This window comes from Branchiostoma floridae, chromosome 9 (assembly GCF_000003815.2).
Source record: "Branchiostoma floridae strain S238N-H82 chromosome 9, Bfl_VNyyK, whole genome shotgun sequence".
In the NCBI taxonomy this organism is placed as follows: domain Eukaryota; kingdom Metazoa; phylum Chordata; class Leptocardii; order Amphioxiformes; family Branchiostomatidae; genus Branchiostoma; species Branchiostoma floridae.
The window spans coordinates 8,171,858-8,199,669 of record NC_049987.1 but is presented as its reverse complement, the minus strand read 5'-3'; the positions used below and the strand labels follow the sequence as shown (position 1 = coordinate 8,199,669).

The 27,812-nt window shown below is 41.9% G+C and overlaps 2 protein-coding genes across 4 annotated transcripts; both read right to left on the bottom strand.

Annotated features, from left to right (window-relative positions):
- Nucleotides 1–52: 52 nt before the first annotated feature.
- LOC118423075 (adhesion G-protein coupled receptor G6-like) lies at nucleotides 53–16,049 on the bottom strand. 2 transcript variants are annotated; one of them, XM_035831037.1, is made up of 21 exons: nucleotides 15,651–16,049; nucleotides 13,346–13,614; nucleotides 12,159–12,230; nucleotides 11,587–11,658; nucleotides 10,793–10,989; nucleotides 10,023–10,170; nucleotides 9,408–9,523; nucleotides 8,640–8,859; nucleotides 8,004–8,178; nucleotides 7,657–7,809; nucleotides 7,123–7,263; nucleotides 6,834–6,873; nucleotides 6,446–6,537; nucleotides 3,239–3,366; nucleotides 2,736–3,004; nucleotides 2,391–2,460; nucleotides 1,898–2,062; nucleotides 1,403–1,518; nucleotides 1,141–1,245; nucleotides 844–960; nucleotides 53–566 (listed from the first exon to the last, which is right to left on the bottom strand). In XM_035831037.1, the coding sequence occupies exons 2-21, from the start codon at nucleotides 13,594–13,596 to the stop codon at nucleotides 310–312; spliced, it is 2,904 nt and encodes a 967-aa protein (XP_035686930.1). In that variant the 5' UTR covers nucleotides 13,597–13,614; nucleotides 15,651–16,049; the 3' UTR covers nucleotides 53–309. The 2 variants fall into 2 exon arrangements, with proteins under 2 accessions (XP_035686930.1, XP_035686931.1); XM_035831038.1 differs by lacking the exon at nucleotides 11,587–11,658.
- A 2,008-nt stretch (nucleotides 16,050–18,057) lies between these two features.
- On the bottom strand, nucleotides 18,058–25,940 carry LOC118423087 (gamma-aminobutyric acid receptor subunit rho-3-like). Of its 2 annotated transcripts, none has more exons than XM_035831068.1 (12): nucleotides 25,740–25,940; nucleotides 25,316–25,390; nucleotides 24,602–24,750; nucleotides 24,190–24,257; nucleotides 23,352–23,572; nucleotides 22,859–22,941; nucleotides 21,902–22,051; nucleotides 21,278–21,421; nucleotides 20,368–20,588; nucleotides 19,677–19,790; nucleotides 19,151–19,273; nucleotides 18,058–18,449 (listed from the first exon to the last, which is right to left on the bottom strand). In XM_035831068.1, exons 2-12 carry the CDS (start codon nucleotides 25,384–25,386, stop codon nucleotides 18,210–18,212), a joined length of 1,584 nt encoding a protein of 527 aa, XP_035686961.1. In that variant the 5' UTR covers nucleotides 25,387–25,390; nucleotides 25,740–25,940; the 3' UTR covers nucleotides 18,058–18,209. The 2 variants fall into 2 exon arrangements, with proteins under 2 accessions (XP_035686961.1, XP_035686962.1); XM_035831069.1 differs by having other exon boundaries at nucleotides 18,058–18,434; nucleotides 25,740–25,939.
- Between the last annotated feature and the right edge of the window lie 1,872 nt (nucleotides 25,941–27,812).

Genomic DNA, 27,812 nt, shown 5'->3' with positions numbered 1-27,812 from the left:
AACAAAGTATTTAAAGATACAGAAAAATGTTGTTAAATCCTAAAATCAGAGCTCTGTACTGTTTCACAGTGTATAAAATGAGCCAAAAGGACAAGAGGGAAGGACTTCATTCCAGAAATTTTGATTTAGAATTGGAGAAAAATCCACATATTGGCGTATAAAAAAAAGTGGAAGGCTTTATTTTAACAGCTGCTGTAGTAGCTTGGAAATCAGCAGAATGTGACTGTGTCTCATACATTATTATGAAAATTATACAAAATGTGTCATGATAATTTATATTTTGTATAGACAGCGGCCTGCACAGAAGCCCTAAGCTTCGGAGATGTCGTTTATTGTTTCTATATCATATACTGATGTGCTCTCATCTGAGCATTCTCGCGAGGCCTCAGGGATGGGGGAGGGAGGGTTGCAGTAGTCTGTGATTGGTGGATGACTGTATGCCTGGAAGTCTATGTTGCGGAAAGACGTGTCCAGCCGGATTCCAGACGCTGTGGTTGGTCTGGACCCGGATTCTGATACGTCATCTGCATTGTCTGAGCCACCCTGTCCTATGGAGTTGAAGTCATCTGTAGAATGAGACACAAAAATTTATTATCGGCTCTCATAGCTTTTTTTACCTGCTACTAGTAGTCATAGACATCATCCGTCCAAGTGAACACTGAAGGATACAATCTAGATCTGATTTAGTGATCTCACAACCATAGCTCCTTCAGCTATTTGAAAGAGGTAGATCTACTTGGATGTTTATTTAACTAGAATAATGCTTAGTTAGTTTTTATTTGTACCGGTAACTGTGTTGTTTCAATTGAAGTAGTATGTAAGACGTACTACACATTGCCATACCAATCTGATCAGCGTCCTCTATTGTCATGGCGTGGAAGGCTTTAATGTTGATGTCAGACACACGGGAGCTTCTGTGCAGCTGGCTGGGAGTGGACATGGACTTCGACCCTGTCCATGCTGTAATAGATTTATAAGAAAGCTTTCGTTAACATCTTGATGAACCAAACTTGTTCTGTAACATTTTGGAATTGACAAAATGCAATATTTGCATGTCCTCTTGCTCGTTTACATCAAATATAAGTAACAATTGGGTGTGACCAAACATTCTAGCAATGAAGAAATACTGGTTGTTCATACCGCTTGGAGTCCCAGGTCTGCCTTTAGGCCCACATGGCAGGATTGTCTTCCAGTGGTTCTGGACATCCTTCTTCAGAACACAGTGGAACACGAAGATGAACATCCCTGGTGAAGACAGAGAGAGAGAGAGAGATCTCTGCTTAATGTGTCAAGTTATTCTCAAGTAGTGCAAGCTGTCAACGAGTTTGGGATACCAGAGATACTATAAAGTTGGTTTAGACAAAAGCAACTCTTCTTAATGTACTAGAAAGGATTTTCTCACCTTGAAGAGAATTGACGATGGCAAACAGGTAGCTGAATGTGAGGCTGGCTTCAGCTATTGCAAAGATGGCCAACACCCAGGTGAGTCCGAGGAGGATCACCAGTCCAATCGCGCCCCTTTTGGGAGGAAAACATTGTCATTCGTCGATCTGGATCTGTGTCATTCTGATGCCAGATTTTAACAGTCTTTTAGTGATCCCCGTACCAATGTAGGGGATTCATTGTTAAATATGTTACATTTCCCACTAGGTTCTAGCACACTTTGTCAGTGAAAAATATCAAACCTATCCTACCATGTCAATTCCACGTCACGAATCCATAATCTCCAAGCAAATTTACCGGTGGCATAAGGCAGTACCAAAATTTCAGTTGGATGTCAAATGTCTTAATACTGTCTTAATTGTACCACCCATAAATCCGCTTGGAGATTGATAAGTCTACACTTCCAGCCCTTCTCGTTCATTCCATAGCACGTGGCAAGTCACAACCATCCTACCTCAGCTTCGTGGTTGTCTCCACTTTGTCAGCCTTCTTGAACTCGTTGGCAGCCCCTCCCACGAGCTGCCTGATGACCAGACCGAACATGACACAGTTCAGGATGAGCACCAGGCACACGGGCGTCAGGAACGCTCCATAGAACGCGTTAGGCTGCAGCCAGCAACTGTGGGACATTCAACATTATAATGTATAAGTATTTTATATCTGTACATGACAATCAGCTTCAATGATAGTCTAATTTCAACAGTAGATAGCAACCCAATTGGTACCCAGTGAATAGCCAATACCACTAGCTATAGGCATGGTAGGACATATTTGCGTGACAATGAATAACATATAGTGTGTCTAAATACGTCTTCCTATGGCTAGCCACATTAGCTACTCAGTAGATAGCTACCCGATTGGCAATAAAAAAATTCGTCTGTTGTATTCTTGTCACTGTACAACCTTTAGACTTGTAAAACATTTTGATTATAATTTGTAATACTCACATCCCTCCATATTGGGTGTAGTTCTCTACGTTAACAGCTAAAGTGATGGCGACAATAACAGCTGGGCTACCTGTAGGGAAGGAAAAGAATCCTTTAGGACATAAAGCATTCAAGGCACAAGGGATCCACCAGGCCACATTTTACAACTGCTTTGTACGATTTACGGCATGTTGAAAAGTTTGGAAAGGGCTATGTTGGGCGGATGTCCTCCTTGTAATCAAATCAACACGCCCTTAATAGGGTATCAATATTATTATTTGAATGATGCAACAACACGAAGATTTTAATTTTCAACGATACTTTGGTTACGTCTGCCCTGTAAACAAGAGTCCGTACTCTACTCACCCCATCCGGCGATACAGAACTTGAGCATGAAGTGCCTGTAGTAGGTGTTGAAGACCTTCATGATGGCCAGGTACAGGTTGAGCGCCTCCAGCCCCATCCAGGCCATGGACGTCAGCAGGAAGTAGTGCAGAAACACGGCCACGGTCACGCAGGCGCCTCGGCTGCCGCTGTTGTGCGCAGGCCCGGAGCAGACAAAGAACAGAATGGCCAGGAGGAGCGCGAGGCACAGGTTCATCAGGATCTTGGTGGGGTTGTCTCTCCGGAGCTTCCTACAAACATGAATATAATTGTGAACTTTGTGATGTAGGATAATTATGTAATCTTGCAATTCCATAATCATTTTGTAACTAATTTGCAGCTTCCATACAATGTTGTCAAAATTACATTGTGCTCGTTAAACACTTAGTACAATCACAATATTTGCTGTTAGGGTGGGAAAGTACAATGACAGCATATTCTATACATTATGAGTAGCTTCAATGTGACACTGGTCGTACGGTTACCTGAAGAGAGAGTAGGTGAGAAGAGTCGCAGCTATCCCTAACATGGAGATGGCACATCCCACGTAAGAGATGATCATTAAGGCTGTCAGATCTGCGTCTGAGATGTTGTCTATGTTGCCATATATATCCTGTAAAATAATTTTTGAAAGATTGTTATAGAGCTGTAAAACATTGTGAGACTTGCGAGGTAACCCACAAATGAATACGGTCACTCTCATTTTCAAGGCGGCAATCGGGCAAATCGTACAAAAACACATTAACATGCCACCTATTTATGTGAGGTTTGAAGATGCTATCAATCGTAAAACTACCCATTTTGTAGAGGTAAATAATTGCTCTGCCTTTCTCTCGGATTTTTCCAAAGGTGCTGTAGTTCTTGGGTATCAAAGAAGAAAATGTCGTGATGCAGCGGTTTGCCTTAAGCTTTGTCATGTGAAAACAAAGACTATGGGCATTTCTATTCTGCGTGTTCTGCTCAGTAATGGCGCGAAATAGGTGTGGGTGAAGAAAAATATTTTTGCTACAAGTCACTTTTCAAACTGATTTATAGTTGACTTGTCCTTTTATTACGCGTGGTGTGCAAACAATGGCATGGTTGCTATGTTGCTGATGATAAAAGAACACAACACAAAGCACTTCACAAAGCACAGGCTTTCCCGAGGGCCACTGTAGTCTTGGCCAAACCTGTGTGTTCGTGTTACTTTGTCTGGGTGGAGTTTGCTCGGCCGGTTGACATGGCAGACTCGGCACAAAGCTGCGTGAAGGGGTACAGTTTTGAGGACACGCTAGGGACAGGAGCCTGTGGTGTCGTCTATAAGGCGATTAAAGGCGGACAGACATATGTTCTAAAGTCGATCGACCTGATGCAAAGCGATGCTGAAACCTCTGCCAAGCTGAAGCTGAAGGTTTATGTCAGCGACCAGGAAAAGAAGCGCCTGCAGAAACGGGCGTCTAAAGCCGCTGGTGAGCTGCGGAAACTTCTGGGCATGCTACCCTTAGAACATGACAACCTGGTCCGCTTCTTCCACTCCTTCTCCTCGCAAGAGAAGCTGTGGGCAGTCATGGAGTACTGTCCGGTAGGAAATCTGAACGACCTGGTGTTACACGCTTCTTACGACAGAAGCCTAAGCACCAGTCTCATGATCGGCATTGCCGACGGGCTCGCCCATCTCCATGACGTCGCTGATCTTCAACACAAGAACCTGAAACCGATGAACATACTTCTCTCCGGCACGCGGCGGAGCCCCGTACCAAGGATCAGTGACTACGGTATTGCTAAAGTCCTCGGCGATCTCAAATGGAGCTCGGGCATGAGCACCACGGACCAACCTGGCTCCGGTCACTTCATGGCGCCGGAAGTAGACGACGGACAGTCCACAAAAGGTAGCGACATATTCTCGTTGGGCGTGATCTTTGCTGCGGTCACCGATCGATCCTCCTACAACTCCGAAGGAAAGTTTCTCGTCGCGTGCGTCGGGTCCAGAGGAAGGCTTGCTGATGCCTTAAAATCCACAACACTGCAAGACCTGGAGGAGGGTCTGGTGACTACTTTACCACCAGTCAGTTCCACGAAAGCTCTCATCCTAAACATGCTCCAATACGACCCTGCTGTGCGTCCATCGGCCGCTGGCATCAGCCTTGCGATCAGAAAGATAAGGGACGGAAAAGTCATAAAAGTGGACGAGATAGACAAAGCGGATAAGATAGTTCCAAACGGCACTTCCGACATCCTCAGTGTGGATGATGACTTGGAAGAAGTAGCAGAACTGAACATTAAAGACCACGAGGACAGTGAAGCTGACAGCAGTGACGACGGCACAAGTGATGAAGACGTTGTCGATGGAGAGGGTGAGGAGGAGGACAACAGTGATGATTGAACTAACGATGATGTAGATGTCACGATGACAGTAGCGTTTAAAAAGTACTAGTAGGTCGTTACAACCTCGGCTTTCAGATAAGATTCTTAGAGACTATAGTGAGAAAGGAAGCCAGAGGGACAGCAAGCATGCATGTTTGGCAAGCGCTCGCTTTTACTGTTCATAATTTGGTCTGTTGAATCAATATATGTGAACCATTTGCAATATTCCGCTAAACAAGCGAATGTATGTGCTGTACATTTATTTGTTGATGCATGTTTTGTATGTAGGTATATCATTTATCTTTTAATACTGCTTTAAAAAACATAACACACAATTTGACGTTTAAATGGTTCTCGTCCTTCGCAGTGATACTGTGTACGCGTTTAAAAAACAGTAACATGTGGAGTGGAACACTGTTGTTATATCGGAATGTTTGTCAATTAGTCCGACGTAGCGTGTCCTTGAAGCTAAACTGGATTAAATCTGATGACATGTTGACAACCTTACTCCAATTGGTCCCTTTTTATGCTTTTTATGAAATTCTTATATCTGTGACAGAGCAGTGCTTACATTCTCCCAGCAGAGGTTTCAGTCGGGGAGAAATGTGACCGGGGATTCTTACGACTGGCTCCTTCCATTATTTGGGGTCTTTTTTACAAGGAAAGTGCGAGTCGTAACTCATCGTGAACCCTCTATGATGGCCTCCTTCCACACCAACTCGTCGTTTCTACCACATAGCTCAGGCATGAGGAGACAAAAGAGCAGCTTCTTCCGCTCATTGACGCTCGGTAAACATGAAATACTTACGGTAAAAACTGTACAAAGCGTTCTCGAAGGTTGAAAGTTTGTGGATCGTCATGCAAATTCTACCCAATGCGTTATCTCAACCGTTTCGTGACGACACCGACCTAAAAGGTGGCTCAATTTACAGCTAATGGCTGATATGTGTACCTTCCTACACGGGAAGAAAAATGTGTCCTATCGCGACCTGAACCCGAAAGCATCTTGCTGTCTAACACTTGTAACGATTGGCGCCTTTGAAATGACTGGAGTGGTCGGTGACATGTCAACAAAGCAGAGATTATACGTGATCAAAGGCTAGGGAAAAGCACTCCATGGCGCTGGTGTTGTGGAAGGTCAAGGAAAGTGTGGTCCATGTGAGTCATGCTGACTACAGTAGATTACAACGGGGCCTCGGTGGAGGTAGATGGCAGGGTCTATCTGTTTGGAGATAAAAATACTGATTACGCCATGGCTGACGGCCTAAAATATGAACTAGACCCATGTCTTATACTACTGTGATGATTATCTTGGCAGTTAGCGAGATATACGAAAATGTGAAACCTACCATGAGAACGGCAAAGTTTGTAAGATGGTTGCACTCGCAGGTAATGATGTCATTCTGGTCGCTAGCCAGTTGACACCCCTCTCTTGACCAGTCTGAGGATGGCAAGAATTATATATGATATTAGTAGAGCAAATTAGGTACGCTGTAATTTACAGATGTACCTTGTAAACATCATCTTTTGAAATAGATATACCACCCATGTCCAGTATCAGGGGGAAGTGAACGAAGTTGTCCTAAGCTAGGTTTTAACGTCATCTACATCCTACCATTCCATTCCAGCTGCATCTGGTGGGTCTAAAGGCTTATGGTCTTTCTTACATTATGTTTACTTCTAGACACTTTGGTATCATGATTTGATAGAAATAAGACTAGTAGACTTTGTACTTACCGTTTATTGATGTGTCCCAAAACACACATACTGGAGTGCCCTATAAGAGAAAGTGGAAAATAATGTATGATGAACTGGTGTACTTGTACAAGACAAATACGCCAATGATCGAATGTTGTCGTAATGAATCGAGGAGGGGAAGTTTGAAATTTGTCTATGCACATAAACTATAATCTACCCCAATGAGATTGCTATTCATTGAAATTGGTTTAGTCAAAATACAGAATGTTACATAAGATACATGCAGCAAGAATTTTAAAGTCCAACATGATATAACTACAGTACTAACCGTTGTTATAAGCCTGCGGAAGTTGACCTGTACAGGATCGTACAGGTTCGACACGTGCATCCCTCCCACCGTGGCAGAGATGATGGGCACCTGGAGTTTCATCATACTGAAGGAGGAGTTCCCGTCAGCTTGGCTCACGAGCTGTACGATATCAAAACAATCCATGTTGAAAAACGATACATCTTCATTAAACCAGTAGTTTGGTATGCACGAAATCCCGACGTCATCATCTTTAAGACGCACAGAATATGGAAATGGACGGCGCCGTTGAAGACGAGGCATATACTTAAACGTTTTGAACCAATGTATTAGATGGTAGAAAATAACGCGTCTGTATGCTAGAAGTAGTAGAGACCGTTCATGCTGTGTACAAAGGTCATTCCTGTAAGGTATTACCTAAAACAATTCCCAAGGGAATGCATTCGCTGATTTTTAGAATCATTCAACTCAATCGCAGTAGACTACACTAACGGCTCCGCCCCTGAGGCGTCACCAAATAGTAGAAATTTGACGCATGAAAGTACGTAAACTTACGTCGAACATTTTGCCACTCCTGTAGAAAGTGAACTGCACGGTTGGATGTTCTGATAGTATCACCCTGTCCAGTAGCGTCGTGGGGAGTTTTATCGAACTGAACCCTAGTAAATCTCCATCGGACACATTAGCGTTCAAGAATATTTCAAACTCCTGCAGAAAGAACAAAGTTGAATATGAAATATCGGCTGTCCTTCATGAGAAATAGCATAAATTGAATGTGGCTCGGATTGCTCTAATACTAGTACTGATGACCAAAAAATAGACTTCTTTCATAAAATTTTCCATCAAACCAATGATCAAGAAATACAAGAATTAATGTTTTACAATAACGACTTTCTGCCTACCTGATCCGACTGGTAAGACCGCCTGCCGTCCGTTGACTGTTGGACGAATGCGGCACCGGGAAACTGTACTGTTTGAAACGCTCCCAGACCTATAGCGATGTCCCCGGCAGTTGTCACGAAAGTGTCGCCGTCAAACACTGTGTTGAATGTCACTGGCTCTATTACGCTCATGAGCCTATGAAATGATACAGAAATCAATCATTTATCAACAATGATACAAAATTCTGTTTTCATCCATCTCAAACAAAACTTGCCATCTTGAAGAAACGTACAATATATATAATCATACACACATTGATACGAAGCTATAAGTAATTTGGTATGAATTACGCATATATTGATATGAAGTTATCCAAACATTGATACGGAATTATACATACATTCAAAAAGAGCCATTCAAGAATCGGTGCGGACTTTTAAATACATTGAAACGGAACATTTCATACATTGATCTGGAATTCTCTTCTTTTGATACTAACTCATCCATACCTTGATACGGAGATATACATACATTGATATGGAGTTATCCATACATTGATACGGAGTTATTCATACATTGATACGCAGTTGTTCAAACATACGCAGTTATCCTATGATACGGAGCTATACTATACTTCGATACAGTTCCATACATACTTTGATACAGAGTTGTACATCCGCTGAGCCTCCATCAGCTGTTGTTCGTCAGCCTGCATGAGGTTACTGATACACCGCAGTGTTGTGGAGCACTGCTGCGTGTCCAGGGTCGGGGTGGCGGAGAGGGTCGCCAAGGTCTTAGCAGCCAGGGCGGTGTCGATCAGTGTGAACTGCTCAGCCCAAGATGTCCAGGTCTGTAACTCGTCTATATTGTCCAGCACTGTCATACAGAGGTGATAAAGTACATTTTTGTGGATTAGAAAGCTATAACAAATGTAGATGGACATGAAAGTGAAGTTGCACTCTTTACAAAGTGGCCAACAGATATTCTTCACTCACTTTTGTATACTGCTTATGAAGTCTATTATCGACAATAAATGAAATACCTTGATTATACTGTCCTGCTCTAACAGACTAACTAAAGGTCACAGCAATAAGACATAACTGTTGATATAAGAAAACCTTACTATATCTACAGAGACTAATACATAATACTAGTAGCCATAATATATGATTTATATAATTGCATGAGGAATATGGATTTCTCTTTGCCGTTCAAATAGGAGAATTAGGGGACATATCTTGTATACAATGAAAAAGGACATTACTTTAGTTGGTGCACTCCACAATAAAGTGACATTCATTCTCTGTCTTATATAAATTACAAATTGGCAGATTCGTTGATATGACAGACTAGCTTAACTATAAGGTGGAATGATCACTTGCAAACAGGTTCCTTCTCTCTATTTTAAAAGTAACCCGCTGTACCTCTGTCAGGCGGCAGGTACGCCAGCTCACTCAGACGCTGTGTCACCCTGTCGGAGAAACACGCCGTGACGTTCGGCACGCTCCAGGAGGCCCCTTCGTCTGGAGACCCCCAGGCACTGTAGAAACATGCATTGAAACAATAATTTTCAGCAGTTATGGTGAATGCTGCTACAACACTCTGACTACTTTTTCATTATTAGAAGCTTGCCTCAATAATCCTTCCCAAATTAACCCCGTGATGCTATAAGAAATTTGTACAAAACGTATAATGCGTACTTCCCTAATGACTAGCGCTGAGTTAGTCAGTCAGTAAGTGGTGAGTCAGCCAGTTTGTCATGTGATTAGTTATTCAATAATTAGTTAGTTGCATACTTAGTTAGCTGACTAGTTAGCTATTTAGCTGATTACTAAGTTAGCTAGCTCGTCAGTCAATCAGTTAGTCAGTCAGTTAGTGGTGAGTCAGCCACTTTGTCATGTGATTAGTTATTTAAATATTTACGGATGAGTACTTATCCCACTAGCTATTTATCTATTTGATTACTTAGCTAGCTAGCCGGTCAGTGAGTCAGTTAGTCAGTTACTTAGCTGGTTAGCTAGTTAGTTAGCCGAACCCACCATTGCCTGATGGCCGTCCCGCCGCCCTCCGGACACGCCACCCGTGCCGTAGTGTCGATGAAGGTTCTCGGCCAGGTGAACAGCACACTCTCCTCCTCCGGGCACCACGTGTTCAGGGCAGGCGTGGCAGGCGCTTCTGTGGGCGCCTCTGGAAAAAAAACAACGACGGCATTTGTATTTCTTATTTATATTTGTATACATTTTAGGGTTAGCTTTTAGACTATATTAGTCGCTTACTATGATGTTTACCATTGTTTGCCAGTCTTTTTTGTCACTTGTAATTAGCCCACGGGCAAGAAATTTCGTTACACTTATATACATATACGTATCAATAGTCTATTCCTAGAATGGACGTTCATGAACGCTTTGTTGTCTATGTACATGTATATGGTAATGTTTTGACTAGAAATCAAGTGAGATCATATCATGGTATAACGTTAGTATCGGTAAAGCGACGTTAACGCATACAATGGTTATAACTCCGTTTCATGTTGTTCCAACATTCAGCATCATTTTGCATAATGATAACGCACATAACGCGTGCATGCGGACTACCAACACATACCAGGGTTCATTAGTAGGAATCTCTCTATGGCTATTATTCATTGATATATTTAGTATTTGTTTACACTGAACAGATGTCTAATGCCTGCATTTACAGTACTTAATGCCTGCATTTCTTTTTCTCTTCATACCTTAACTTCTAGAAACATACTAGTATTCTGCGCCATCAGTAATGAAAGCAATTAATGCTATGCGTCTATCCTCACCAGTGACAGGAGGTGCGGCGGTAGTCGGACAGATCATGTCCTGCACGCTGACGCTGGTCAGACTCTGTCCGTTTAAGTTGCCCGGTGACAGACATTGCGGGTCGTCCTTCAGAATGTCCCTCCCCGCCGTGGTCTGAAACCAGACCGCTAACCACCGTAGATTACAGTCACAGTAAAACGGGTTGTCCCGCATGTATCTGTGGGGATCATGGAATCAAATTTCACCGATTATCCTATGCATAGTGAGAGAGAGATTTTCAAAACTGCACTGCGATATGTCATTTCACTTTAATGGAATATCACTGACAATAGTATGCTATGGCTTTGGTATCCTATGACTAGTGACTATGACTCTATCTTTCTATTAAAGTACTCTCTCTAACAGTGTTTGAGCTAATTTGAAGATAAGCTATAAAGCTTAGATTAGTTAGAATAAGAGTGACAGGTGAAGATCTAGCTGATCTACATGTAGCTATCAAAATCTTAACCTAAATAGGTCAGGCAGTATAACCGCCCTTTGGCGTAACACACCAGCTTCACAGGCATGCGGGGGAAGCTGGTTATATTACACCGAACGACCTGTCATACCTGAACTGTTCAGCCTTTAGGACTTCAACCTAAATTCTTTGCTACAGGCACTCATGGTATAGATGTACGATAGCTGCTAATACTACCACTATCTTTAGTGCAACTAGATATAGATATTTTGTCTAGCGTATATTATTTTTCTACGAAAGCTGAATTTTCCTCTGGAAAATGATATGACAGGAAGACGAATCTCTACCACCACTCACACTTCAATTAAATTGGGAATGTCGTCAAAAGTTCCTTCCTCAAGGGTTGTGAGAGCGTTTGAGTGTAAGTATCTGAGGAACAGAAAGACAGACATCACCAGAGCAATGGACAGAGGGAATCACAGCGAGGGTCGGTCCATCGTTACCTGTCAAAAAAAGCTCGAAAATACGGCACACGAGGGTTAGACAGAGTTTAAAACATCAGTATGTGACAGACGAGTTATAAATGTGATGTCATGATCAAGTATGGATAACATTTGAAAGTGTGCGGTAGGTCGACAGAAAATGAAAGTTATTCTTTTTAAGCATTCTCGACGTATAATTTCAAGATATTTTAAGATTACTAATGTTATATCACATCGAAGTATTTTCAAGTTTTACAAAAAAAACTTGAATAATATTACTTTATTTCAAGACATCAGATATCATAATTATATTGATTCGTGTTCAGCAAACCTCATCCACAGGAAATATACATTTTTGTGGTTAGAACATTATGGAGTAACTGTGTACGGTCCATCTTATGACCATACTGTAAAGGCAACACAATCACGGTGTCCTGAAATACTTACATAAAGAGCAGATCCGACAAGTCTCTAAAGGCAGTCAGCGGCACCCTTGATATTCTATTGTTGCTCAGTATTCTGAAATAGAAAGAAAATCAGCAAGATGTAATAGCAGCTTTAGCAATGAACATCAATAAGATGATGTAATAGACAAAATTTAATGTATTCTGGACATCCTGCTTTTTAACTGAGCATGTCTTGGTATGTCTTGTTTTGTCTGACCGAGGTAAAAGTTGTTTCAAGTGATCTAGCTGAGCGAACTCTAGGCATTTAGAACCGTAAAACTCAGGCTGCTAAACGCCGCGTTAATCCTATGTGCAAACAAGGGTCGAGGAGGTCTGGTAGATTATGCCAGTGGGACTAGCATCATACTGACACCTCAAACACAAAAGCCGTTTCTTCTCCACCAGTGACCAAAACAAACGAGTCAGGGGCTTTTAAGGTAAAAGTATCCTCAGGGTTTTGCTGGGTGTTGAGCCGTTTCTACGTGCCACAAGAACAACAACTCTGCGGTGATGGCATCTTTTAAAAGGCCATATCGTGACGTGCAAGGATCATCTCTCGGACAGCAGTGTCTTTTGATGCGTCTCACGCAGAGCCTTTTCCTTAAAAAGACAGAGCTCACCAAACCTTTTACACGAAAAGGATGAGGGATAAAGTCGTCCGAATTTGTATACAGGGCGGATTATTGGTGGGAGGCAAAATAGATTTTCGTCCACGTTTCCTGTGTCACTACTAGGTCACATTTAAGTCTTCTTAGAAACTCGTGGAGGATGTTTAGAATGATTCGCTGGCAGATTTGTTTTCCGATAACCCATCTTCTCACCACCATCCGGCCCTGTCTTGCGCAAGGCTAAATATGACTCTTGATTTGGCCATATCATTAAAGACTGTCTGGACGTTAGAAATCCCTCCAGTGATTGTAAAAGCCCAGTTTCATCCCATACTACACACCTTTGTTGTAAGTAGATTAACCTTACGGAACCGAAGTTAGGTATCATACTAGGTAGATGCCATACTTTGTACCTTGTACAATTTTTGAGCAATAAAAGTTATCATCATCATCATCATCATATGGAAAGAAACGTGTGAATAGATCTGCACATCGTATTCCATTAGTCTGTTATAGATTACTGAAAACAAACGACTAACTTGAGTGAGGAGAATACACATCTATGGCTTAGTCTACATACATTGCTTGTGCTTCCTGTGGAAAGTTTGTCGGAACTTCCTCCAAGTCTCTGTCCTGACAGTCGATGTTGGTCGGGTCGCTGCAGTCGCAGACGTCACACGCGTCCACTGCTTCACCACGCCTCACCATCACTGCCAGCATGCCCAGTAACAGGTACACTGTGGATAGCCGTAACGCGCGGGGCATGGTGCTGGAGATCATCAGAAACTTAAAGTCAACAGTTCTCTCTTCGCGAATGTGGACCTTGGTCATTGGACAGTAGACTTAAATCTGTAAACAACGAATAAACACGTGTTATGCAGATTAATTGACGACAATATGCATACATTTTAACCTAACAGGTACACTGCGCATAGTCGTAACGCGCGTGGCATGGTGCTGGTGATCATCAGAATTCGAAACTCAAACTCAACAGTTCTCTCTTTGCGAATGTGAACCTTGGTCCTTGGACTTTAATCTGTAAAGAACGAATGAACATGTGTTTGATTGAGCAACTAAATCATGCACTGTGTGTTGTGCAGATGTCCACGACAATATGCATAATTTTTAACCTAACAGGTACACTGTGGATAGCCGCGCCATGATGCTAGGGTTCATCACAAGCACAAAGTCACTGGGAATGTTTGTAATGATTTTACCCTTCAAGAATATACGGTACGATATCCTAATGTACAAGTATTGTGCAATGGACACAGTGGAAGATAGACTGCAGTTTATTTGTAACTACCTTCATTGAGAGGATGAAAGAAACAAATTTTCCAACCAAAACAATATTCCCGAGCTTTCATCATTTTAAACACCTAAATAAGATATTCCTACTAAAATCACAACACCTATTTATCATTAAAACGTGGGAACTTTCATCAGCCACTGCCTCCAACAAAGAGGTCAACCCCCAGCAATGTCTGTAGGGACATAGATGTATAGAATAGACACTGGTTACCTTCTTGTTGTTCATACCCTTGCAATTAGCCTACGGGCATGAATTTGGAAATAAAGTTATCATACAACACAAGATGTACCCTTAAAACTTTATAGTAGTCAGACCACGCTAGTTTCTGGTACATGGGAGGTTTCGGTGCACTGCACAACAAAACCCAAGGACAAACAGCCTGTCCGGCGAAAGTTTGAACCAACACAGACCCTCCATGCCGCTTGCCACCAAATAGCGTCATGCGAGGCGAGCGCCATGACACGTCTTGTTCCATTGCATAGCATGAGCACTTCAAGACCCGTTCAAACATATCAGAGAGTTTAACTGGATAACAGACCTGTCCCACCGACACAGAGTCCTGAATGGGTGTTGTCTAAGGAAACATTCGAGCACAATTGAGTCTGTTTGACAGCGGACTCGATCAATTTGCGATCAATGCCATAGCCGAAGTCCCTACCACTTTCTACACCATTTATCATTGCTTATTTGTTGCATTGTCTCCATCTTAACTTTGTTCCACAAAGTCTGCTGAAGCGACGTCCCAAAACCCATACTCTGATTGTTGATTCGTAGCCGTATATCGACCGACAAGAAGAAAATTAGCCTACATGCATCCGTAAGTTGACATCAAGTATGATATAACACTCTCCCGGAGTCCAGGATATACTCAGCGACGCTGACTGTGTTTTCCACTTATCGCTACCATAAAAGGGGGCAATCGAACCGTGTGGAATAGACTTGTTTCTTTTGAAGGGTGTACTTCGTTAGAGGTCCTTCAGATAACGTGACAGCAAGCCAAGCCTTCTCCTGCGGTCAAAAGCCGGACAGGAGCGCACAACAAGCTCACAGTTCCTGTAGGAGGGTTTGATGGGGTAATCCAATATGGCTGCCTCACCGTGAGAGAGACTCCAATTACGAAAAAAAACTTTGTAGGTATACTACATATGACAGGCCTGTGTAACACTATAGCTTAGATGTGAAGAAATTCAAAGTTTAACACAATTTCAGATATTTCAAACGTTCTTCATCGGGTTAAATGTCTCTATCTAGAAAAATGAGTAAAGAAAATGTTCGCTTTGTTCTTTTGGATTTATTCTGATTAGCAAGAATGGCAGCAAATTATCCCCCCCTTGCGTTTTGACTAAAATGAACGTGTGTAATTCAAGATAACTTCATTTGGTCGTTAGGTTTTGCTTATGAAGCAGTATGGCAGGTACGATTTATTCTCGTCGTATTCGTTATTGGTTCAGCAAAGAAGAGGGACTACAGAATATCGTCTAGTACGAAAGTCACACAGAAAAACACTGTCGTCTATTTGATATCAACTTCATTCTGTTGGAAGATGTGATACTAATGGATTCCCTATCCTTACCTTCACAAACTTCCTCCTACTTTTTCCTCGGTATTCCAAACTTGGTTGATGACAACAGCAGTTGTAATCCACGTTCAGCGGTGCCCTGTCCACGAAAACGCTGTGATGAAAAAAGTCTATCTTCAAATCTACGCCGCAGACACGGAAAGTCCGGAAACGTCCTCTCAAAAGTCTCCCTAGGTTCACATCTCCTCAATGCGTTGTCTCCGCTGCTGGTACAGTAACAAAAGACGCAAATATTCCCATCTTCAAACCGTGGAGTCACACGGAGAGAACAGAACGTGGAGCGCGAACACTGCTTTGTGCGGTTGTTTGTCGATGACCTGGGACAAAAATGTCATGCATGACCAGCGCCCAGTCCTCGCTGCGTGGTCGCGTGGCCGAGCCACAACTACCTCAACACGAAAACACTTTCGTCAACATCGTTGTCATGACGACCAGAGGGTCTGAGTAGAGCGGTACTGTCCAGTCATCGGCAGGAGAGGCTCTTCAGCGGACTCTCCGCCATTGTGTGCGCCTCCGCGGAACTCAGGCGTGTCTGGGTGGCGACGGATGTTGGTTACGGCGAGATAAAACACAAAACTAGACTAACACTAGTGTTTCCAACCGAAGGGAAAATTTAGAAAAGCGTTACTCCTTTCGAACTCTCGAATAAGGTTATTAGCCTCTAGCTCACTCATTGTAAGTAACGAGTAGAAGCCGTAGATATCAAAATACATTGAACACTCATAAACATCGCAATACTGTGTGTTATTTTTACCAAGTATGAATCTAGTAGTATGTTCGTCGTTACTGTTAGTAAACAGTCGCTGAGATATTCTCACGTCGAGAGCTATGTAGCGAGTATTTGTAGAGCCACTCATGTTTTATAATTACACATGAGTCATCATACTCATAGAGTTGAGTTGAACGTTTTGTTACATCTACCAACCGCACGGTCGGTACTTCTCGAATGTACTTTTACTTGTCATCACTTTCAAGTTTTGTTTGGTAGGCTGAACTCGTGAAGCAGTATGCTTAGGTGAACCCCTTAGTGTTCCTAAATCAAAGTCAAGTACATCGAATCAGTGACTGTGCAGCCATGGTGACAAGTTCATTATCGTAAACTTGAACTTGAAAGTGGCTTGCCCCTACAAGTTTAACTATGACTTTTCAGTCAGCGACAGCTAATACAAAATTAGATTCTACACAAGAATTAACGCACAGAGACGATGGATACGTGACCATATGGCCAAATTTATTGTGCTACAAATTTGCTTATAATATACTTTCTGAAAGTGCATGGAATGACGTTCAGCAGAAGTAAAAAATTAACAAACGTATCACACAAATGAGGAGTCACAACATACAAAATGACATCAATACTGTGAGAAGAAGAAGGAGAAGCCCTGTTGAAACACTGGTACGCAGGCGATCCATTCTACTTCAGCAAATACTTCAAACAGTTGACTATATACAAGGTGTAGATAGAAGTTGCGTTCACACGTAGCTACCATACACAGTCCTTCATAGTGTAGGTATTGTGAGAAGGTAGGAAGATATGACAAGCATTTCACAGACCTAGCGAATGCACTTACATGAAACTCTGAAACGCGTGACTTCCACAGACTTGAATACAAATGGATTACTATACAGTACAATAGATGTGCCTGCATGAGCCAAAGCAAAAGGCTAACCTTTGTAGTCTAACATGATTTACCACTGACATTGTTGCCACATATATACATGTCGAAAATTAATGTCTTATACAGTTCGTCATACAAACGATACACGAAAAATGACTAAAAGATTTGAGCTGTCTTCTTCACAAAATCTAATTCTCACGTTCGTGCTATCTTACACTCAAATGTGTTTCCTATCTTAACACCAGACATCCTGTCTCTCCATATTTTGACTACTTTTGGCTACATTGTTCAGCACTAATAAAACAGCTGTATCCTTACTGCCCCACATTTCTTTCTTGTTTATACTGCCCCATGTGGCGTGGTAAGTACTCGGGGCGTTCACCCCACACCAGACATGTATTCTGCACATGCGCCGTCACCTTCCGCGACGTCAATCACAAACTTAGGATCCGCAAGGTTACAACAGCAATGAGGCTGATGGTAAAATGTCATAGATGTTGACATGTGTCGATCTATAGAACGCACCTGTTGGTGTTTTTGTTTTGAAATATGTAATTTGTGCTTGTACTGTTATTCTTCAGAGAAGCCACAAAGACAACTTCGCCACATTCACAGAAGAACAGAAAGCCACCTTTCTCTTGAAATCACAGAACCCACAAATTATAGAAAAAGTGGGGCTTTTCGTCTTCCTCTGCTTCCAAAAAAAGTCAAACCCAGCCTGTTTAGAAATAGCCAACACTAGTATTTGAGTAGAATAATGTTTATCACTGTTCATTGTCACTTGTTTATCTCCTATGTTTATACATGTACAATGTACTTGCAATTAGCCTTCGGGCATGAACTTGCAAATAAACTCTATTAAGTCAGCCATAGATGTACAGTTACCATGGCTAACTGTGCGTGGCGTTTTAAGCAGCCGCCTAGATCAATTTGTTTACACGTTTGCCACGTACCACAGCCAGTACACCAGGTTAAAGATGATGAAAGCGGCGGGGAACAGGATCCTGGCGGCTTTGTCAATCTTCGCGCCGATGTCGCTCTTGTTGTCGTCCTTCTTGATGCCGGAGGTCACGAGGGCCAGTCCACCCTTGACCTTGAGGGAGAACGAGCTGGTCTTGTTCATCTTCATCCAGTTGTTCTCGCGAGAGGATGGGCGGTCCTGTAGGGGCGAGAGCTGATAGTATATCATATAGGATGCATGTATTGGAGAATTCTTTTACACAACCAGTTAATATTCACTTTAGCTTACCCTTCGATGTCTCTCAGATACTTCCTCAGAGCTCCTAGCTGGAGATCTGCTTCTCGCCGCTATATGTAGGCGATGTAGGTGGCGCTTTTGTGGTGAGAAAACAATCCCAAACGTGGTTACGCTTGTATCCCCCCTCGTCCCGGTTCGTCCCGTTTCGGAAGTATACTATATGTAACCACTACTAGACGGCGGCCGCGGTAACTTGAAAGTTGATCTGTGTTCGTAAAAGTCATTATGAATCAGAGTTGATGTACCGTCCAACGCCAAAGAAAATGATTCATCCAAATTTTCGCCTGACCAGCTAGCCTTTGTCAAGAAATAGCAACAACCGCATCTGTGACGTGCATATAGAACACGTGACTCGGTGAGCAGACTATCAGCAGAGGATCATAAAATCTATGGTGCACCCCGTCTAGGTTGACCGATGTTTGTAGTCACGTGTTCTATCTACAAAACTCGACGACTCGATCAGAAGCGGTTGCTCATTCCCTCATAAAGACTGGAGTTGGAAGGTGGAAAATTTGGGTGCGTTCAATTTTTTTTTGTGTTGAAAGTTAAATGTAAGTCTGATTCAGAACGACCGGGATATGTTATATTTAGTAACTGGACACTATCGCGATTGTTACCTCAGTATCGATGTTGACGTCCTTGGTGCTGAGGTTGGGGTAGATGTTCTTGTCCAAGTTGTTCATCTTCTCGGAGGTCTTAGACTGAGACCTCTTAGGAGCAGGGGGTGCAGACGGCTTGTCCTGATCATATGAAATAGAAAAACAGTGTACCGTTATTAACTTATTATTGTAAAACGGGGATTCTAATCGTTTAATCAATTTCTTCTACCTACTTCCTTTAGTTAATATTTACAATTTATATCTATATAACGTTACATATTTACAAAATGAATTCTTTCTGCTGTACGTCACAAAAAATACGTTTAACTTAGAGACTGTTGCCAGGCTAAATTCAGGGTCCTTGATTAAGCACCGTTGTGCAATTAGAGGTTCATTCTCCCATTAAATCTTCAATCCAATGGGTTTCAACACACCATTCAGACCTGCTTACCGCCTCTTTCAGCCTAAGAACACCCTCCACCCTTTGCACGCTAGAGCCTGTCCTATTCAGGGCAGACTCTAGCGTTCAGTACGAGTGTGTTACCTTTGGTTTCTCCTTTCCGCCCAGGTAGTTGACGAGAGCGTACTCCACCAGGGCCAGGAACACGAAGGTCTGGCACGACAGGGCCCACACGTCAATGGCGCGAACATACGACACCTAACACACACACACAGGAAAAAAAGAAAGGAGATGGTAGTTAAAGTATTGAAGTAGGAAGTAGGTATAACTAGCTATGACACTGAGTTAAGTATAACAGGGTGTTCTTCCGTTAAAAGTCATTTCATTTTCGGGACTTGGTGTATGTTGTATGACTTTTCAAAAGGACCCAATGTCCAGCTACACTTAAATGATATATGTGAAAATGTCTAAGGCTTATCCTTCCCCTTGGTTAACCTTTCTAACCTCATTGAATCTACAACAACAGTACAATCAGCAGCGTTTAAAGGGAAATCTACCTGCGGCATGCCGACCACACGTGTGCTCTGTGTAACCATGGTGAGCACGGTGGTGATGCCCACAGCATCTATAGATGTACATGTAGTGTGGTAGAGCCTACCTGTGGCTTCTATGTACATGTAGTGTGGTAGAGCCTACCTGTGGCATGCCGACCACACGTGTGCTCTGTGTGACCATGGTGAGCACGGTGGTGATGCCCACAGCATCTATAGATGTACATGTAGTGTGGTAGAGCCTACCTGTGGCTTCTATGTACATGTAGTGTGGTAGAGCCTACCTGTGGCATGCCGACCACACGTGTGCTCTGTGTGACCATGGTGAGCACGGTGGTGATGCCCAGCGCTACACGGGCAGGCACGGCTGCGCGGTTGATCCAGAAGGCGACCCAGGACAGGCAGACGATGGTGATGCTGGGGATGTAGATCTCCATCAGGTGGTAGTTCCGCAGCCGGGACATCTTCAGGGTCATCTCTATGGTGGTGTAGGTGTTGGGACTCGCTGGACGGAGGTATAGCATTTGTTTGAAACTTTATCTAATCATGAGAAGCCTGCAGGCCACTTTTCATTGAGGTCATGAAGTAGGTAAGGGACGGATAAAATCTAACACAGATACAGATTTATTACTTCGAGTCCTGGTAAATCTATCATCATATAACACCACATATATAAATTATGTTACAAAACACGGGCCTCTATCTTACACAGTAATGCAATAGTGATGATGCAACGGCTTTCACTAATACGTGTATAAAAGTCAGGCATCCAGGAAAGAATGATATTCTTATGATCCAATCTTTAGACTGGACATGTTCACTGTGAAATTACAGACCCTACAGAAGCCGTCTTTTTCAATGATATAAAAAGAAAGGATGTCGGGCGTCTTCTGAAACGTCTAAATTTTTACTGTAACTCTGTCTGGATCATAAATATATTACACATAATGGTTATACAGTAAAGCTTACTGTTCCAGAGACTTCTATCCTATACAACGTGACTTAAAATCATTATTTTTGTGTAAAACACTCCTAATACGTTAATGCATGTTTTCAAATTTGATCTCAATCTACGAGCCCATGATACTACAACCTGATACTAGTATCACGGTCATTCACATGGTAGGTTCTTCACTTTCAGTACGTTTTACTATCATTTTCTCACATATAACAAATCTACAGAAGATGCCTTACACTTGGAGGAGACGAGTGCGCACTGTTGGACCGTGTTCTTACAGGACCCCTCGTACCGCTCACACTGGCTGTTCCCCTTGTCCTCAAAATCACACACGTCCTGGGCGTACTCACAGTCTGATGTTTGGTAGCTGCAACCCTTTCCTGTAAAACAATAAGAGGAAGAAAAGTAGAAACAAAATACTGTGATTGTGATGAACAACGAGTCAATCATACGCTGGCACCATCGCTGATACATGAGCAATAGCTCACATCAGAATAGCAAAGCAAAAACTTTAAGCACCCCCCCCCCCATCACACCTCGCATGCATTTTCACTGATAAGCCATTATCGCACAAAAAATTGTTTTTAAAGCACAAATTACCCTCACTGCCTTCTTGCGTGGATATCAGAGATGCTGAGCATCTATTCTTTAAAAGTTTCCTTTTTTTGACCATATCTACTTATTAGTCAGAAAAACTGTAAACTCATACTTTCATGACGAAACGGACTCACAGGGTATATGTGCCATGGTGCATGAAGCGTTGTGAGATACAGAGTAACACCCAGGACCTCGTCTTGTCCAAATAAAAGTACCCTTCCCAACATTCTAAGCCCTAGTCTAAATGAAAGTCTTAATCTGACCTTGTGACTGGTCCAGGAAGGAGTTGGCGTAGGCGCGGATCTGCACGCTGATGACGCTGAAGGCGGAGTGGACGGACGTGATGTCCGTAGTGAGAGACACGTCATTGCGCCACTCAAACGTCGGCTTCAGGCGCAACAGGGCTCCGTTTACTATGAGAAACAACAATCCATACTAGCTGGGTTCTAAACTAAAACTGGGTTCACACGTGCGTGTACATATTCAAGTCCGTTTGAGGTCCGTATGGAGCTCTTGGCCTCTACCAGGCTCCACGGGTTAGTAGGAAAACAGTGGACATTGGACAGACATAGATACATAACATGCCAGAGGAGTTAGTTTGTCCATATTTGTCCAATTTCTACTATTTTTCCAACGTCCTGTCGAGCCTGGTAGAGGCTAAGACTTCTTCCATACGGTCCTCATACGCACTTGAAAACACGTGTCAGTTGCAACGTATCTTTATACTTGTGAAAATACTAAACGATAGTTGAGTGCTTGAACATTTGTAGCACAGATCTTTTGTTAGTTTGATGTCCATGCGGAGGTTTTCATTCCGTTTGTGATACACATTCAAATTTCTTGATCCTAAAGGTGCACTCTAGATCTCACTGCACTTGCGTCAAGCTTGCGTCACCACGGGGTTCGTTCAATGCGTCAATGTTTTGTTATTTTCTCCGATTTTTTATAATTTAGATATTGCGTCATACGTAAAAATATGACTTAGAAGACGACAAAATGAACAAAAAGTAAGCAAATTCGTTCTTTATCCCTAAAACTCGTTGAGTTTCTTTCGAACCCCGCAGTGACACAAGACCAGTGAGAGTGCACCTTTAGATATGAAATGTCTCTCGTTTCCTTCACTATTATGATGATAATTGTTGATGTAAGTATTTCTGATTTGAGTATTTGAAAATGATAACATCTGAATTGAAGAGATTTGGTATCATTCGCTCACGTACGTCCGTGAAACTGGAAGCTGCACTGCTGGTTGTCCACAGGATAGGCCTTCAGGTCCATGGCACACTTAATCTTCACGTCGTACCTGGGGCAGAAGAGTTTATAACGTGTGCGTTTTGTTGATAAAACTGGGATAACAACCTCATTATGCTGTAGTGGTAGAATTTGACGTAAGATACTAGTAAAGGTAACAGCGGGAAGTAAAGCAAGGACATTATATAAGGTCCTAGGATAAAGGTACATGTTAAGTACCAGGCCTTTTTGTGGACGTTGGGACCATGGGTCAAGCTATCGGGCACAAAATTTGAGGTGGAACCCAACCCTGTCCTTCTACTGCCTTTTACCTCCCCAACTGATGTTAGGAAATTCGTGTTTTTGTCTTTCCCAGGGGCACAATCTAACCAGGATTCGATCCCAGATCTCTCCACTGCGTGTCCGATATAGCAGAGTCATTAGACGCCTCAAACAGGAAGTAACTTGGGTATGTAAGCGTACCTTTTCTTGTTCGCGATGGTACCGTCGGGCATCACCCACGCAGTGATGACACCTTCCTCCTCGTTCCTCGCGCCTCCATCAGTGATGACCTGCACTTTCTTGCCGAAGCTGATGGCCGGGGTCCACAGCATGGTGGTCGGGATGGGGGTTGTGCTTCTCACCATTCCCGCTAGGCGGGGGTCGCGCCACTCCAAAGTAAGGTCGAAGCTAGCTTCAAATTTCTAGGCAACAGAACAACAGAGGAGGTTTCAGTATCAATTTTCAGTTACTTTGGAGTCATTATAGATGCCGAGCATATGCTCTGATTATTATTTTGTGGACTGTAGTTTATACAGAAAAAGCTTCTCCCTAGTTTTCTATATTCAAATACCACAGAAAATCTCTTATGCAATCAAACAAACTATGCATCATACCTTTTATCTGTCCGTCCATTACAGTGGTCATAACAAGCGAGAAGACGTTTTAACGTCTTCTCGCTTGTTTAAAAACCTGTACATATTACAATCAATGACGGTATATCATATAATGCATAGTAGACATTATACTTTGTAGATGTAGTAAGATACCATATTCTTGTATCACTGTAATTGTACTTCTGTTTGATGACCGGTACCACGACGTGTACTTAGCTTGTGAAGAATAAACAAGCAATGAAGGTGTCTCGTTCATTTATCAACTCTCACAATGTCTAAGGTTAAGTGACTTGGAGAAACCGCCGTCACAAAGTCGGTCAAACGCTTTCTACATTGTCTATTGACACAAGCGAAGTTACGCTAGACCACACCCTAATTCCATCGCGTGCCACAGGCTGTGAAAACCTAAACCCACGCCTACTCACCATGGTAGTGTGGGACAAAGATCCCACATCACTCATACGGATTCCGCACAAAATATCAGTCCAGCGATCTGGAAACATGAAAAGGTCTATTAACGAAACTGAAAAGCATCTCTTGAGGTTTTAGGAGTTCTAAACATTCTATTCTACATGGATTCTGTTCTCAATTTACTGTGGAGAACATGCATGCATTGCAGACGATTCATTCATTATTAAAAATTGTGACCTGTGAACTATAATAGAATGAGAAATTCTTTTTTTCAGAATTGATGTTGTTCTCGCAAAGAAAATCGCATTATTGTCATTGCAGCAATTTTGCATACATTGGCACATCACATCTTGAATCCAAAAATTGCCATAGACATGAGCTTTTAAATTCTACCGGCAAAAGCGTACAGTCTAGTTACTGTTTTACCTTCAGAGTTTGGGCGGACTGCTTTGCTGTAGTTGCCGGGAAGCCCCTGCCCACTCCTGAAGGCTTGCCATCGCTCCCACTCGGTAAGGTTCCCGAGTGCCACGCCGACGGCTGTGGTACTAGCAGGAAGGGATGCTGGTGTGGTGGTACTGGGAAAACGGAATGATTCCCTCAGAAATAAACGTCAATTATATCAGACCTTAATGTTAAGGATCAAAGGTGTTTGGTAAAAAATTGTCTACTATGTAAATTTGATAGACGAAGGATACAAGTCTGTTATACCCATAACTATTTATCATTCCCTTGGTACGTGATGCCATAACGTATAATATCGATACCCTGTATCACAAATGAAACTTTCACAAAATTATTTCCAAAGCGTACAACAAAACGAAACGAAATTGTCGTAGTAAAGGTGCGGTTGCATCTCTATGTGATTTTTTTTTTTTTAAGTTGTAGATCCACTTGTTGAATAGCATTGGCTATTTACAACTGTTTGCCTCAGTTCCAGTTTTAACCGTATCATATTGTCATTTGTGAGTGACTAAACAAGACAAAGCAATATTCCGAAGAAATAACATATTTGTTAAAACCTCTTTTCGTCGAGGGTTAATCTTTTCCCTGAAATAAAACATTCCTCTATAAATACTATATTGTGAGACTGTCTGGTTCAGTAACCATTAATTGCCATCAAGGGCAGCAGGACAAACTTACGTTGAAATGACAAGCCATGGGAAGAACGACGTTGCGATGATAGTGAGGTAGACAAGTTGTTGTGTTCCCATTTTTCTGAAAATAAAATAAAAGCATGTATAAGTGTGACGATACGCACAGGGGGTCGTACTAGATCGTACAGATAATTATCATCCATTTGCTACTGAATCGTAATACGCTCATTGAAAGAACTATATAAGAACTGGTCAATCTTAGAGATATACCAGAGATTGAGAAATGTATGCGACGTTTCGAATCGATCTATATTTGCTCGAATAGTTCCGCCAATGGCTTTCATCTTTGGATGCCATGTCACTAGTAGGACTAAATGATCAGGCACTCTGTAACGTGGAAAAGTTAAGGAAATCGTCACTAAAACTACAGGTGAGATTGAACGCTTAACGAACAATTCAAGTAGACTTACCACTAAATAGATATCGCAAGTTCCTCTGTATTTGTTATGTCCTTTACAGCGTCAAGTGATCTTGATCACCAGTTCGACTTCTCCCTTGGTAGCACATCGATGAAATGGCGCTGTATATTCTATCCATTTTTTGCGCACAAAAGCCAGAATAGATGACATGCAGAAGAAGAATTCTTTTGTGTGCGATATTTTGTGAATAGTTTTGTTGCTCTTTTATGCAAACAGGATCAACAACAAAACTTACCTAAGTTGGGTGGAATTGGGTTTAATAATTAATCAAATATTCCATTGTAGCGGTGCAATCCTATACAGGAGTACTGTCGATACATTGTTGTTTGTTCCTGGTTGCGCATAGGTGACCAGGGAGACCACAAGTGTCGAGGTTGCATATAAAAGGGCATTGCTTACAATGGATACAGGGATGTGTTTGAAACGAAAATGACTGACAAGAAAAAAATATTGTGAACAATTATATTGGGATCAATCTAAATTCTAAGGCCATAGAAGTCTACAGCATAGAAGTAGGTCACCGGCCGCTAGTATATCTTCATGGAATTTTCTGTTCTCCTAAAGTCACAACAATATCCTTTTTGGGCAATGATGTTGGTAAGTCTAGAGATACGAGTGTGAAAAAAAGGTTTTTGTTTGGCGGGATCACGGATATCACAACACGATTTTTGAACTACCAGAATGTCGACACCATAAAAAAAGATAACGTCGATGAAGGTGAGACAACCAGGTAATAAGATACGCCAGATAGCAATTACTCAAGCAACTGGATATGATTTTGGATACGGTCAAAATTCTGAACAATTATACTGGGATCAATCTAAATTCTAAAGCTATACAGCGTATAAGTATGTCACCGCCCGTTAATATATCTTTATGGGATGTTTCTGTTCGCTTGACGTCACCCCAATATCGTTTTATGGATAATAACGTCTGTATGAAATTCATTAAAGCCGATACGAGAGTGTGAGAAAAATAGGTATTAAGACTTGGTGGGATCACGAATATTACAACACAATTTTTTTAACTACCAGGATGAATACTACGTTAGTTCTTTTTTTTTAAAGCTTTATTGAAAAGTAACAACATTTACATACATTGTGAGATTAACATGTACAGCTTCATGACTACATTTCGACTACAAAAATATGACAGTGTTTTCTCATGGCGTGTAGTATATAAAACCTACATACACATACTAAAGTTTCACTTACTATCAAAAACACACTACGTACATACCATGGACATTTGTGTCTAAGTCTGCTATTACCATTGAAAGACTTAAAGTTCTCCTGGTTAACTATTGGACCAACAGTAATTAACCAACACCTTTACTAGCATAGATTATACAACACCATCAATACTAAGTTAGTTCTCCTGGTTAATTATTGGACCAACAGTAATTAACCAACACCTTTACTAGCATAGATTATACAACACCATGAAATACGAAGTTAGTTCTGTGATGATGGAAAACGAGCTGCAGACAGTTTTATTTCAACTGCTAATTTATTTTCAATCGTCTGCCATTTCTTTGTTTGTTATATTTCAGGCATACCACAGGTATGGTGAAATATATTGTTATATTTCAATCCATACTACAGTATTGGTGGCAATATGTTGTTTTTGTCGCGTCTCTTCTTCTTTTCCTCCTGCTCCTGTCAAATCTTCAAATGGATTCAACTTTTGAGGCCAATTGAGCTGAAACTTGGCATGGGAGAAGACATGGCACATAACCCCAGACGTTCTTTTTTTCTCACTTTTTATAGAAGCCTTAGAAATTATTTCATTTGGTTGTTTTTTTTTACATTTTAGACCAAAAGTGCATATTTTGGGCCCCTTTGCCGCAGTACTACAACCTTATGACCCTCACAACCCTATTTTTTTACCACAAACATATATTTTTGGCTCCTGTGCCCTTGCATTAAAACCAAATGACCTCAAATTTGGTATGCAGATACCGGTGTGTATACATTGCTTAAATTGTTGACTTTGGGGATTTTTTTGCCATTTCTCTTGGCTTCTCAGGGAAACAGTAATCTTCAAGCAGATTCTGCGTGGCAT

Coding starts and splice junctions, on each gene's coding strand:
- LOC118423087 (XM_035831068.1), bottom strand. CDS start 25,386: ATGGGAACACAACAACTTGTCTACCTCACTATCATCGCAACGTCGTTC. Junction 24,751..25,315: donor CCATGGCTTGTCATTTCAAC/GTAAGTTTGTCC, acceptor CCGTTTTCCCAG/TACCACCACACCAGCATCCC. Junction 18,450..19,150: donor ACGTCAACATCGATACTGAG/GTAACAATCGCG, acceptor ATATACTATCAG/CTCTCGCCCCTACAGGACCG.
- LOC118423075 (XM_035831037.1), bottom strand. CDS start 13,596: ATGACCAAGGTCCACATTCGCGAAGAGAGAACTGTTGACTTTAAGTTT. Junction 2,461..2,735: donor GTTCTGTATCGCCGGATGGG/GTGAGTAGAGTA, acceptor CCTTCCCTACAG/GTAGCCCAGCTGTTATTGTC. Junction 1,246..1,402: donor CATCGTCAATTCTCTTCAAG/GTGAGAAAATCC, acceptor TGTCTTCACCAG/GGATGTTCATCTTCGTGTTC.